A 14,184-nucleotide genomic window follows, 5' to 3' on the forward strand; every position below is an offset into this window, starting at 1 on the left:
TTATACAATGATCTTTAGCAGCAAATGCTACAATCTAGGGCCTCTGGTCCTTTCATCAATTATATGCATGAGTAATTTAGTTTCACCATTCAGCCTCAATGCATAAATGTTTGCAGGATCGTGTTCTTAAGACCCCTTCAATTAAACCCTTACGGGATAATAGCCTGCATTTGAGACACTAGCTTGTACTGACATGACAGATGGGGAAAAGAAACAAACAATAATAATTAGTTGTTCATTTTGATATACTTGTTATCTACTCAGAGGGGGAAAAAGAGTGAAACAATAATTTCCAGGGTCATTATGTAAAAGTTAGCAAATATATCTATTTGTCATGTTCTTGAATACTTTTGTGATGATATGTTACAGTCCATATACATGGATACTATTTGTGCCTTTTCTATATAAGATTTTTACTAAAGATATATAGCACGTTTACCTATGAGACACCCAGTGATGATAAAACCATCAATCTCTAAATTCTTGCCATTTCTGAGCAGAAATTCCATGCAGTAAGCGTCTCAATGTGAAATCCATAAAATCCATAAAAGATCTACCACTGAAATACTAGGATAAATGGCTGGTTTGCATTGCCCCTGGTCTTTATCCAACACTGAGAATAGACTGCTGTTTTATCAAAAGAGGAATAAATTGCTGTTATTGTGATGTTAGCCCATCACTTGGCATTGCAATTCAGGTTTTTGTGAGAAAGAAATGTATGATCTAACTGCGATTTGACCTATGCCTTCTGCGATCCATATAGGTGCTCTAATGGAGCATAAAAAAATGTGGAATGTACCATCATGTAAACTGATGATAAAGAAATGCATTTGAGGGAAAGATGGAAGAGCATCGGAGTTTGTTTGCAACTTATTAAATCAGAGAAGAAAAACAACAATTCAGGGGTAATTATTTTATTTTCATATACTTTGCCAATTAAGCACACAATGAAGTGTAATACTATTTGATTTTTTTCCCCCCAGAGACTTTTAAAAATAGTTTTTTAAAAAAAGAGAGAGATGATAAGCTACTTAAGATGCCAAAAAGTGTTTCTTAAACCAAGAAGACAAATCCAAAGTTTTGTCTTAGGCTTTGAAAGGCATGCATTGCTTCTGGGACAAAAATGTTAATGAAATGATGTGAACAATGCCAGATGTTAGGAGATATTTTTCCGAAGTGAGAGAGCAAAGGAAAGCCCACAATTGCTACAGCACCCAACATTTCTCAGACAAGGATCTATTTTTTAATAGCAAGTATACGGAACAGTTGCAGTTAGATTTCAGGACTGATAAAGCCTCACTTTTCATTCATAGTCAGAGCACTCTTCTTGTACCTAAACAGATAATAAGTACTCAGCACACTCCCCCTTCTTGACACAACACACTGAGACTAATCACACATAATTGGAGAGGAGGAGCAGAGGGCTGGCCAATGCATTGTGTCCAGAGGACAAATGGTCAGTTTATGAGGCTTTGGTTTGAAGCAATAATTTCTAATACATCTACTGAGAGAGGACCAAATAACACCCACCCCAAAATAAAAATTCAATAATAAAACTCCGAAATCCCAAATCCTGTTGTAAAAAAATATATATCAGATAAACAAACTGAGTTTGAAAAATTTCACTCTGAAAAGAAAATCCAAAAGGTAATTTTCAAAAATAGCCTAAGGGGTAATGGTAAAATTAGAGAAGCCTTCATAGAATATGATATGATCTCAAATGTTGAGCAGATATCAGTATCTGTTTTTTTCACTTACTTGAACAATAAATCCTTCAGCATTTTGCAGTTGGTCAAACACATTCTTCCAGATGCAACAGAAAAAAACATTTTTGTCACAATGAAGAAATCATGTACGAAATGACAGCCACAAAGGAAAATAGACCTCTTCAGACTTCCAGCTCTCTTTTTTAATATAATGAACCCAAAGTTCTGAGAATGATCTATTCTACATTGCTCAAGAGTTTACCTTTCCCATGAATTTATTATATACAGTCCATTTTGTAGTAAAAATATTTCTTCCCATATTCTATCCTTCTTTGGTTAAAACAAGAAAAAATGGGTAGTGGAGATTTGGATCATAAATATCTTTTTCTTCTTTTTTTAGCTGCAAATGAAGAAACAGAAAGCAACAGTCAATTCATTTTAATCATAGCAACGTAATCTTTTCTGGTAAGTCAGATTTTTGTTGTTGTTGGATGAAAGGAGAAAATAAACATTTGGCATAATTTTTATTTTTGTTTTTTATAATCACCACCTATCAAAATTGCTGGTGAGAAAATACCATGCAGTGAAGTAAATATGATTCATCTGGAATGCACAAATAAATGAAACCTAAACTGTCTCCTAAAACTAAGGCTTTAAATTTATGATTGATAGAACACTATGATCATCAACAGCTGTCAAACTTTAGTAGTTTCACATATTAATTCAGACTTCCCTCCATCTCTGGACATAGAATAGTACAGCATATTCTTAGCAACAAAAACAAAGGTTATATGAACTCTATAATTCAGTCAATGTAACATGTACGGTATTCATTCTTAAAGCAAGTATTCATTTAGCCAACTCTTCAGTGAGAACTTATTTACCAAGTAGTTGAATTTGGTATATATTTTCTATAGGCACAAACTACTGAATTCAACAAGCTATCCAGATGAAAATCAAGTTTAAATCAACATTTATAAAGACTTCACTGAAACAATTTTGTGTGTTATGCGGGGGAGGGGGGAAGGAAAGGGGAGAGTAACACAAAACTGAAAGATAAGAGACCATGAATATGAAGTAGCGTTCCTTTTTCTTTAATATATAATATTTAATATGAAATGCTCTAGTGTACATATGTGTATTAGAATATTATATATTCAAAATAACTTTTGATATTTCTTTTTAGCCATTATATAAACAGGAATTTACCAATGTCCTGTTGTTTAATTCTGAGGAATAATTTACCATTTATGAGTAATGCAATTTTCCCAACAACAATTATTGATCTGTTGAAATTCTTAGCCATGTTAAAAATGACAATTTGGCTCTCTAATGTCTTTAATATTAGCACAAAGAGTTCTATGCGAATAAAACGGCTTATTTTATAATAATATGTAGCATTTTAAATAATATACAACTTTTTGTTCAGGTAATGTTATTCTTGACATTCTGAGCCCAATTAATTATTGTAATTTTATGAAACAGGAAAAAAAAACCTTGTGAGCCCATCCTTTGATGTATTTTGGCTGATGTACTTTGCTTTACAGGGGTATTAACCAAAATGTTAGTTAATACCAGAAATTAACTGATTTTTTTTTCTTTTGGTAGGGTTGTGGCGGCATGAATTTTAATGGGACACATTCCAAGTGATCTCTTGAAGGAACCAAAAATACTCCATTGTTGTAAGTGTTGACGATAATAATAATAAACACTTCATTTAAAAAAAAAGTATACAAAATAATTTCCAATTCAAAGTTTTCCCCAGTTGCCTCTTAAGGTCTGTTTTATAGAAAGGAAACTTCATTTCCTTGAGGACTAAACTTCAAATGGCCATTCCTATTGCTCATAATCTTCTCTACCCTGATGTGTCTTGGGTCAGCAGCTTCACTAACCTACATCCAGAAATAATATCTTGTAAGCCATAAGAAAAAAAAAATGTTCTTGTTTAGGAATGCAGCAGATCTGGTCTGTCCCCATGTCTCTTTTAACCTGAATTCTCTAGTGACCTCTGGTGGCCAGCCCAAAGGCTCCATTGCAGAGTTTAAACACAACCCAGACCCGGCTTCACTATTCCAGATTAGCAGGGGGATGTTAAACAAATAAATGCCACAAAAGCATGTATTACTGCAACCTGTTATCCAATCGTAAGTGCATTGGAAACATAACATTATTGAACTCATATATGCATACACAGAAGCATTTGTAAACAGTGCATATGCTTCAGTCCAGAATATTATGTAGAGTGTTATTGCGCACATCATGGTTGTACTTCTGAGCCCAATTAATTATTGTAATTTTATGAAACGGGGGGAAAAAAAACCTCGTGAGCCTACCCTTTGAATTGCACGAACAACTAAAAGCAAATTGTGAATAAAACAATTTTTCAATTTTGGAGGCAAGAAAAGGGAGGAGAGCAGGAGAGGCCTAGGAGAACTGAAATAAATTATATGGCCACTCTTAGTAGCATTATGCTTTCCCTCCTAATTGGATGTAACACACTCAGACCCACAGGGTGAACAGCAGCAACGGGAGCGGAATTCATACTGTTTACCCTTTACAGTAGCCACAATTATTAAACGTGCACCAGACACATTATAAGCACTAGCCACTCGTAATGTGGTATTTCAAATAGATAAGGTGAAAGGCAATATAACTATTCTGCTCTCATACCACAGCCTCAGCCCTTGCTTTTGTTTAGAAAACCATCCCGACTTTGCTTTGTCCCTGTTAAAACATAAATCTATGCTATCCTCATCTTATACTTCGGTTAATTATCTCAGGAGAAGAGAAATATTGAATATTTAATGAAACATACCCAGTTTGCAGCGTATATTTGGCAAAGGAGCATAACCTGCGTCTCCTTATTTTTTTTAAAAAATGTATTAATTATTAAGAAAATATTTCAGAGGTTAGTGCAAGAGTGATGCGTTGTGAAACCCAACCTGGAAAAAGGATGTGTCTATATAGTTTTTGAACAAAAGCACAATAATAAAGTATAGGCCCAGTTTTGATTACAGGCTTGTTTTTTTGAAACGGAAATAAAATTTCACAGTTAACAATGAGAGGTGAAAAGTTTAAGAGGCAAAGCTGTTCCTCCTGATCACTGCCTGTTAATCAGCTTCATGGGTGGTTGCCTAAATCTGTGGATTTTTTTTTATTGTTGTTACTTGCACTACTGTCAAGATTGTAACTAATTTCCCCCCCACTCTTCTAAGAGGAGGGGTGAATAACTCGCCATAGAAGGCAGCTGTGGATGAGTGACATGAAGCACTAATGCAGAGGGCAAAATTAAAATTCATGAATCTCTTCACAACCATTTGTGTAACAAGATTAAGACGGGACAGCAGAAAATAGCTGCATTATCAGGCTTCTTACAGTTCTCCAGCTGGTTACGCTCTATTCCAAAACAGTAGGGATAAGAGGATAACACGGAGCCGAAAGGAAAATGCCTCTCCTTCATTTGGGAGAAAACACGTCCGAGGAAAAGATGAGGCTTGGATATGCAACCAGAAAGCATGATCCTACTTAACAACCAAACTTTTCACATAAATCCAGCAACAAAAAACGAAGGTTCCAGTCAGCCCAGCAGCCTTGCAATTGGAAAGCCCACCCCACCCCTTCTTTTTCTTGGAACAAAAAAGAAGAAAATCCCAAAAAGTAGGTATATCAGCCATCATCAGTTTAGTGGAAAACTAACTTAAGAGCCAGAAAGATGGGGAATATTTGCAACGGAGCTTGTGGTGTGTGGAGTTTGATATCCAACCATAGGGGCATATAAAGTTTGCAGTATCTGAGGGGCTCAGGCAAAGATGTATTGGCTGAAAATAAAGATTTACAACATTGTTGTACTGCCTCAGCTGCTGATTGCTATTGTTATTTACTGTGTAATTGTTACACAGTGTAATTGTCTATTTTAATCCTAAAGAAGGAGTGGCTCTTTTGCTTCAAGCTCTTTCAAACTATATACAATTTACTGACCAAAATATACATCAATACAACTATCAACCACTGTATACTGCCCAGTGACTCACAAGGCAACCCTATACGGCAAAGTAAAATGCATGAAATTCACTGAGACTGTTTGAAACAAATAGGTGAAAAAACACTCTATTAGCATTTATCTGTAATGGCAGACACTTAAGTGACATTTTTTTCTTTACTCAATTATGATGTTATGAAGAAACTGATTATTGAAAAATGTACCCCTAGCAACTTTCCCTAACAAAGTTTAAACATACAGTATATACCGAAGGCTTTTTCCCCTTTTTTTGAGAAGTAAGAGAAAATTGCTCAAACCCCATGCTCTGATTCTAATTCTTTTTCAGTTATTAATCCCTTTTTGCCATTTCAGATTTTCAGCTACCCTGGAAGAATAAAAAAACAAAACTCATACAAGAGATTTCTGTGTTTGTGAGAGAATATAAATTTGATTAATAAAATGAATAGATTTTACACATAATTCATTAATCTCTGAGCATAAAGTTTATAATTTATATATGTCCGTGTAGGGAGAAGTAACGAATATTCCTGTACTTTTTCTTCAAAGGGTGGCATTTCATGATTCTCAAAAACACAAAAGGACCATGCATGTGAATGGCACTGGATGGCTTAAGCCCACTCCCCTACCCTGGGGGGTGGGGCTGGTGGCTGATCCAGCTATTTGTGATTAGGGTTTAATCATTTCATCTGAGCTCTGGATAGGATGCTTCTCTTGACTAGGTACTTTCAATAGTTTTCTCTGCCATAAATAGCAGGTGTCCCCCTTTGTATCACCTGCTTAATTATCAACAAGGAACAATGCAAGGAGTTTGAGAGATATGTTGCATGGGGCACTAGAGAGAAGAATGGACGCTAGCAGGAATGTTCATGGAAGCCAACTTCATACACTTACTTCTCTAGTGCCATTATTTCAGAACAGCTTTGCTGACCTTTGATTTTCTTGCTCTGAAAAGTGAGCGTATCTGGGATTGATACAGTTCTTCAGAGCCTCTCCTACTGCAGGAGAAACTAGAAATTGATGTAGCTCAATGTGTGACCTACCAAATTAAATGCAGCTCGTTATTAGTCATATAATACGATGCTGCCAAGCCAACACCTGTCTTCTTCTATTTTTGCTGTCCTAGAAATGCGGCAACATTTCTATCAATAATTTATCAACTGGCTATTCTATCAAACACTACTCTACTGCCTTCTATTTTGTTCTGCACCAAAGGGGATGCTTGGTGCCAAGTGGCTATTTTCTTCCTAATTCACAATGCATTCCTGTTCTAGTTGTGTAATTCCCCAAAAGTATTTTTGCAATATGATTCCATCTACCATTCTATGCACTTTCCAAGGGAACATTTAACATAGCATATTTTGTCATGTTCCTTAAATACGGAGTTAATCAGAGGCAAATGAAGAATAACATCAAGACCTAAAACTGCTTGAGGAAATTGTTTTCTATCTGAGCATCCCACAGTCTACATTTCAATGTCTCCAATGTGAAATATTGTACTGCTGCTTTTGATTACTGATTGTTTGGTTTAGAGTATGATTTGAAATGCGGAGAAGAGCTTGAAAAATTCTTCTGACAGACTTAATTCAATTAAAAAAAAAAAACACCTCTTGAGCCTTTAACACAGGGCAGCACTTAGCCAGCACCTGAACACAGAGTAAAGCAGAAAGAAATAATTGCCCATTGCGAGGTCAGGCTGTGTGCCAGCTCCCTTTGCCTTAGGGGCTGTTTAACATTGAAAAAAGAAAAGGAACTCATGTGAAGCTTAATATGATAGAGCTATGGTGATATCCTCTACTAATTTTCTTGATCTCCCAAGTCTATGGAAAGCAGCAATGAAGAATTTGCCTCTTACATAGGTTTCCTATGTAGCACCAAAATGGTTCTCTGTACTTCCATATTCCTTAGACCCCAGAAGAAGAAAAAAAGGTGAATGTGAACTGCTGTGCCTCTGGGATGTTAGGCCAGATGGGGAAAGAGAGAACTAAGAGAACTATTATAAGCCATCTTTCAATCAACATTGCACGGCCATGTATCAGGCAGCAGAAAAAAAAATTAAACAAATCTGCATTTGTGCCTGAAATGTTAATGAGTTTAGTTTAGTTTAGTTTAGTTTATTCGTATTTGTATACCGCCCTATCTCCCGAAGGACTCAGGGCGGTTCACAGGCAGATAAAAACATTTATGTACAAATTAAATAACCATTAAAAAAACTTATTCTAAAAGCCAAAATTCTTAAAAAATAATATAAATATTAAAACCAATTTAAAACCCCTATGAATTTAAAATCTAGTCCAGTCCTGCACAGATAAAAAGATGTGTTTTAAGCTCGCGACGGAAGGTTCGGAGGTCCGGAAGTCCTGGGGGGAGTTCGTTCCAGAGGGTGGGAGCCCCCACAGAGAAGGCCCTTCCCCTGGGCGTCGCCAGACGACACTGCCTGGCTGACGGCACCCTGAGGAGTCCCTCTCTGTGAGAGCGCACGGGTCGGTGAGAGGCATTCGGTAGCAGTAGGCGGTCCCGTAAATAACCCGGCCCTATGCCATGGAGCGCTTTAAAGGTGGTTACCAAAATCTTGAAGCGCACCCGGAAGGCCACAGGTAGCCAGTGCAGCCTGTGCAGGATAGGTGTCATACGGGAGCCACGAGGGGCTCCCACTATAACCCGCGCAGCCGCATTCTGAACTAACTGCAGTCTCCGGATGCCCTTCAAGGGAAGCCCCATGTAGAGAGCATTGCAGTAATCCAGGCGAGACGTCACGAGGGCGTGAGTGACCGTGCATAGGGCATCCCGGTCTAGAAAGGGTGCAACTGGCGCACCAGGCGAACCTGGTAAAAAGCTCTCCTGGAGACGGCCGTCAAATGATCTTCAAAGGACAGCCGTTCATCCAGGAGGACGCCCAAATTGCGTACCCTCTCCATCAGGGCCAGTGACTCGCCCCCAACAGTCAGCCGTGGACTCAGCTGACTGTACCGGGATGCTGGCATCCACAGCCACTCTGTCTTGGAGGGATTGAGCTTGAGCCTGTTTCTCCCCATCCAGACCCGTACGGCTTCCAAGCACCGGGACAGCACTTGATAACCGTTGGGGTGGCCCGGTGTCGAAAAGTACAGCTGGGTGTCATCAGCGTACAGCTGGTACCTCACACCGAAGCCACTGATGATCTCACCCAGCGGCTTCATATAGATGTTGAACAGAAGGGGCGAGAGAATCGACCCCTGCGGCACCCCACAAGTGAGGCGCCTCGGAGCCGACCTCTGCCCCCCTGTCAACACCGTCTGCGACCGATCGGAGAGATAGGAGGAGAACCACCGATAAACGGTGCCTCCCACTCCCAATCCCCCAACCGCGCAGCAGGATACCATGGTCGATGGTATCGAAGCCGCTGAGAGGTCTAATAGGACCAGGGCAGAGGAACAACCCCTATCCCTGGCCCTCCAGAGATCATCCACCAACGCGACCAAAGCCGTCTCAGTGCTGTAACCGGGCCGGAAACCGGACTGGAACGGGTCTAGATAGACAGTTTCATCCAGGTGTAAGGGAAACTGATATGCCACCATACTCTCTACAACCTTCGCCATGAGCGGGTTGGAGACCGACGATAGTTACCTAAAACAGCCGGGTCCAGGAAGGCTTCTTGAGGAGGGTCTCACCACCGCCTCTTTCAAGGCGGCCGGAAGACTCCTCCACCAAGGAAGCACTCGTAATTGCCTGAGCCAGCCTCGTGTCACCTCCTGAGTGGCCAGCACCAACCAGGAGGGGCACGGGTCCAGTAAACACGTGGTGGCATTCAGCCTACCCAACAACCTGTCCATGTCCTCGGGAGCCACAGGGTCAAACTCATCCCATAAAATGTCACCAAGACCACCCTCAGCCGTCTCACCTGAGTCACCGCAATTTTGGTCCAGACCATCCCGAAGCTGAACGATTTTATCGTATAGATAACCGTTAAACTCCTCAGCACGTCCCTGCAGCGGGTCATCCCGCTCCCCCTGATGAAGGAGGGAACGAGTCACCCAAAACAGGGCGGCTGGGCGGTTATCTGCCGATGCAATGAGGGAGGAGGCGTAGCTACGCCTCGCTTCCCTCAATGCCACTAGGTAAGCCCTATTATAGGACTTCACTAGTGTCCGATCAGCTTCCGAACGGCTAGACCTCCAGGAACCCTCTAGGCGTCTTCTCCGGCGCTTCATCCCTCTCAGCTCCTCGGAGAACCAAGGAGCCGGTTGGGACCTGCGCCGGGTCAGAGGCCGCAAAGGCACGACCCGGTCTAAGGCCCCCGCCGCGGCCCGTTCCCAGGCCGCAGCAAGTTCCTCAACCGAGCCGTGAGCCAGGCCCTCAGGAAGTGGCCCAAGCTCCGTCCGGAACCTCTCCGGGTCCATCAGGCGCCTGGGACGGAACCAACGTATCAGCTCCGTCTCCCTGCGGTGTTGAATGGCGGTCAGAAAGTCCAGGCGAAGGAGAGAGTGATCTGACCATGACAAAGGTTCAATGACTATTTCCTTCAAGTCCAGATCTCTTTGTGACCCCCACCCAGAGTTTATTCTTGCAGACTGTCAGAAAGATTTTGCTCAATAGCAACCCAAGGCATCTCCTATCATTGACTCCATAGCAATTACGCATCCAGGTGAAAATAAGGAATTTGTATAATTCTTTCAATCCCCCATGAGAAATTTGAGAACTGTGTGGATAAGCCATGGGCCACAAGTTTCATACACTTCTTGAAAGCCTGTTTTATTATTCTTTAAGCCACCTCTTCTGCTCTGTTACACTGACACAGCACTCCCAGCATTAAAATACAGTTAAAAGAGTAGCGAGTAGAGAGTGTTCAGAGTAGAGAGTGTCACTCCATCTGTACGGTAAGTGGGAGAGGCAAGGGGCCGTATCGTTCTTTGGGAGCACGTGTTCGATGTTTAAAAACGATCACGTGCTCCGGCCCCTTAGTCCTTACTCGTTCCCCGGATGGTCAGGATCCTCAGAGCTTGGGTCTTCGGTTGATGCTTTGCAATGCCCGGTCCGTGGTTAATAAGGCTCCCCTGATTTGTGATCTTATTCAGAGGGAGTCCGCGGACTTTATGGGCATTACGGAGACCTGGTTGGGCACAGAGGGGGGTGTACCCCTGGTTGAACTGTGCCCTCCAGGTTTCCGTGCATTCCATCAGCCGAGGGCCCAAGGTAGGGGTGGGGTGGTGGTGGTGGTTGTGATTAAAGAGAGTCTGGAGCCGAGGGAGTCCGCTGTACCTCAGATAGCTGGTTGTGAATCCCTCCTTGTGAAGGGCCATCGGAATCAGATGGGTCTGTTGATCACGTACCTGGCTCCTTGCTGCGTGACTACAGCCCTACCTGAGCTACTAGAGGTGCTTGCCGGGGTGGCGGTTGAGATTCCCAAACTTTTGGTTTTGGGGGATTTCAACTTGCCATCGGCCGGCTTGTCATCAACGGTGGTTCAGGAGTTCCAGGCCTCCATGACGGCCTTGGACCTGATTCAAGTAACTGATGGCCCTACACACATTGGGGGAGGCGCATTAGACTTGATTTTTATCTCTGGACAGTGGGTTAATGATCTGGAATTAGGAGATTTAGTGATGGTACCGGTGTCATGGTCAGATCATTTTCTCCTCCGCCTAGACTTTCGGACCGCCGCCCACCACCGCAGGGAGACGGAGCCAATGCGTTGGTTCCGTCCCAGGCGCCTGATGGACCTGGAGAGGTTCCGGACGGAGCTTGGGCCGTTCCCTGAGGATCTTACCCACGGCACGACTGAAGAACTAGTTGCGGCCTGGGAACGGGCCGCGGCTGGGGCTTTGGACCATGTTGTGCCTTTGCGGCCTCTGACCCGGCGTAGATCTCAATTGGTTCCCTGGTTTTCTGAGGAGCTGAGGGAGATGAAACGCCGGAGAAGACGCCTAGAGAGCACTTGGAGGTCTAGCCGTTCCGAGGCTGATCGGACACTAGTGAGGTCTTTTACTAAGACCTACCTAGTGGCAATGAGGGAGGCGAAACGTTCCTACGTTTCCACCCTCATTGCATCGGCAGATAACCGCACAGCCGCCTTGTTTCGGGTGACCCGTTCCCTCCTTCATCAGGAGGGACGGGATGACCCTTTACAGGGACGTGCTGAGGAGTTTAATGGTTATCTATTCGATAAAATCGTTCAGCTTCGGGATAGTTTGGACCAAAATTGCGATGATTTAGCCGAGATGACGGAGACGCGTCTTGTTGAGGTTATTTGGGATGAGTTTGATTCTGTGGCTCTCGAGGACGTGGACAGGTTACTGGGGAGGTTGCATGCAACTACATGTTTACTGGACCCGTGTCCCTCCTGGTTAGTACTGGCTACTCAGGAAATGACACGAGGCTGGCTCCGGGGGATTATAAATGCTTCTTTGGTGGAAGGGGTTTTCCCTGCTGCCTTGAAAGAGGCGGTGGTGAGACCCCTCCTCAAGAAGCCTTCCCTGGATCCAGCTATTTTGGGGAATTATCGTCCAGTCTCCAACCTTCGCTTTGTGGCAAAGGTTGTAGAGAGTGTAGTTGCATGGCAGCTTCCCCGGTACCTGGATGAAACTGTCTATCTAGACCCGTTCCAGTCCGGCTTCCGACCCGGTTATAGTACGGAGACGGCTTTGGTCGCGTTGGTGGATGACCTCTGGAGGGCCAGGGATAGGGGTTGTTCCTCTGCCTTGGTCCTATTAGATCTCTCAGCGGCTTTTGATACCATCGACCATGGTATCCTGCTGCACCGGTTGGAGGGATTGGGAGTGGGGGGCACCATTTATCGGTGGTTCTCCTCCTATCTCTCTGACCGGTCGCAGACGGTGTTGACAGGGGGGCAGAGGTCGTCCGCGAGGCGCCTTACTTGTGGGGTGCCTCAGGGATCGATTCTCTCGCCTCTCCTGTTCAACATCTATATGAAGCTGCTGGGTGAGGTCATCAGTGGTTTCGGGGTGAGTTACCATCTGTACGCTGATGATACTCAGCTGTACTTTTCCACCCCGGACCATCCCAACAAAGCTGTCGAAGTGCTGTCCCGGTGCCTGGAAGCCGTACGGGTCTGGATGGGGAGAAACAGACTCAAGCTCAATCCCTCCAAGACGGAGTGGCTGTGGATGCCGGCACCCTGGTACAGTCAGCTGCAACTGCGGCTGACTGTTGGAGGCGAGTTATTGGCCCCAAGGGAGGGGGTACGCAACTTGGGTGTCCTCCTGGATGGACGGCTGTCTTTTGATGAACACCTGGCGGCTGTCTTCAGGAGGGCCTTCTACCAAGTACGCTTGGTTCGCCAGTTGCGTCTCTTCCTTGACCTGGATGCCTTATGCACAGTCACTCATGCTCTGGTCACTTCTCGTTTGGATTATTGCAATGCTCTCTACATGGGGCTGCCCTTGAGGTGCACCCGGAGGCTGCAGCTAGTCCAGAATGCAGCTGCGCGAGTAGTAACGGGAGCCACTCGTTGCTCCCACGTAACACCACTGCTACGCAGTCTGCACTGGCTTCCTGTAGTCTTTCGGGTGCGCTTCAAGATTTTGATTATCACCTTTAAAGCGCTCCATGGCTTAGGACCCGGGTACTTACGGGACCGCCTGCTGTTACCTTATGCCTCCCACCGACCCGTACGCTCACACAGAGAGGGCCTTCTCAGGGTGCCGTCCACCAAACAATGTCGGCTGGCGGCCCCCAGGGGCAGGGCCTTCTCTGTTGGAGCTCCTACACTCTGGAACGAACTTCCCCCTGGCCTACGCCAAGTGCCTGATCTTCGGACCTTTCGCCGTGAGCTAAAAACACACTTATTTATTCAAGTGGGACTGGCTTAATAGTTTTAAATTTTAATTGGGGTTTTAATTGGGGTTTTATTATTATTTTAGGGTTTTTTAAATTTTAAATTTTTATATGTCGGCCATTTTGTAATATGCTCTGTTTTAAATTTTTTGTTTTAATTGTATATACATTGGGTTTTTATCTTTTGGCTGTACACCGCCCTGAGTCCTTCGGGAGAAGGGCGGTATAAAAATCTAAACAAACAAATAAATAAATAAATAAAAGAGTCACTCAGAGCTTGTAGTCACTCTAACTGCAATTCTAGGAGGGCCCTATTGTTTGTCATTGCTTTCTCTTAAAGAAGCTATAGACTTCTGCTAACCCTAACCCTAACCCAAGTGGACAACAATGGCAACATTACTATGGCAATTCTGGGCCATAAGAGCTATCAGGTACTCTGGAAAGATTCTGTGATACATTGGAAATCTTTAAAGCATGGCTACCTGAAGAAAAATTCTCAGGTCTTGAGACTATATCAGTACATATAGTCTACCTTCCTTTTTTTTTTAAGGTTCTCAGAAAGATATGGATGAGCAATACTACTTACTAGTTACACTGCTGTTTTTAAGATCAGTAGTGGTAACAAAAGAGCAAGATGAAATGGTTAAAGTAGAAAAATTGTGTCAGTCTATCTCCTTTTAGATAGGGGAAGGATCAGAAGCACTTATT

The 14,184-nt window shown here is 43.3% G+C and overlaps 1 protein-coding gene across 2 annotated transcripts in view; it reads right to left on the bottom strand.

Annotated features, from left to right (window-relative positions):
• Positions 1–909: 909 nt before the first annotated feature.
• The window catches only part of CAMKMT (calmodulin-lysine N-methyltransferase), a 298,606-nt gene continuing 285,331 nt past the window's right edge, over positions 910–14,184 (bottom strand). For both annotated transcript variants that reach the window (XM_058165221.1, XM_058165220.1), the window contains exon 11: positions 910–2,106. In XM_058165221.1, coding sequence (XP_058021204.1) covers positions 2,029–2,106 — 78 coding nt within the window. In that variant the 3' untranslated portion in view covers positions 910–2,028. The remainder of the gene's footprint in view (positions 2,107–14,184) is intronic.

Source organism: Ahaetulla prasina, chromosome 1, assembly GCF_028640845.1.
Source record: "Ahaetulla prasina isolate Xishuangbanna chromosome 1, ASM2864084v1, whole genome shotgun sequence".
Classification (NCBI taxonomy): domain Eukaryota; kingdom Metazoa; phylum Chordata; class Lepidosauria; order Squamata; family Colubridae; genus Ahaetulla; species Ahaetulla prasina.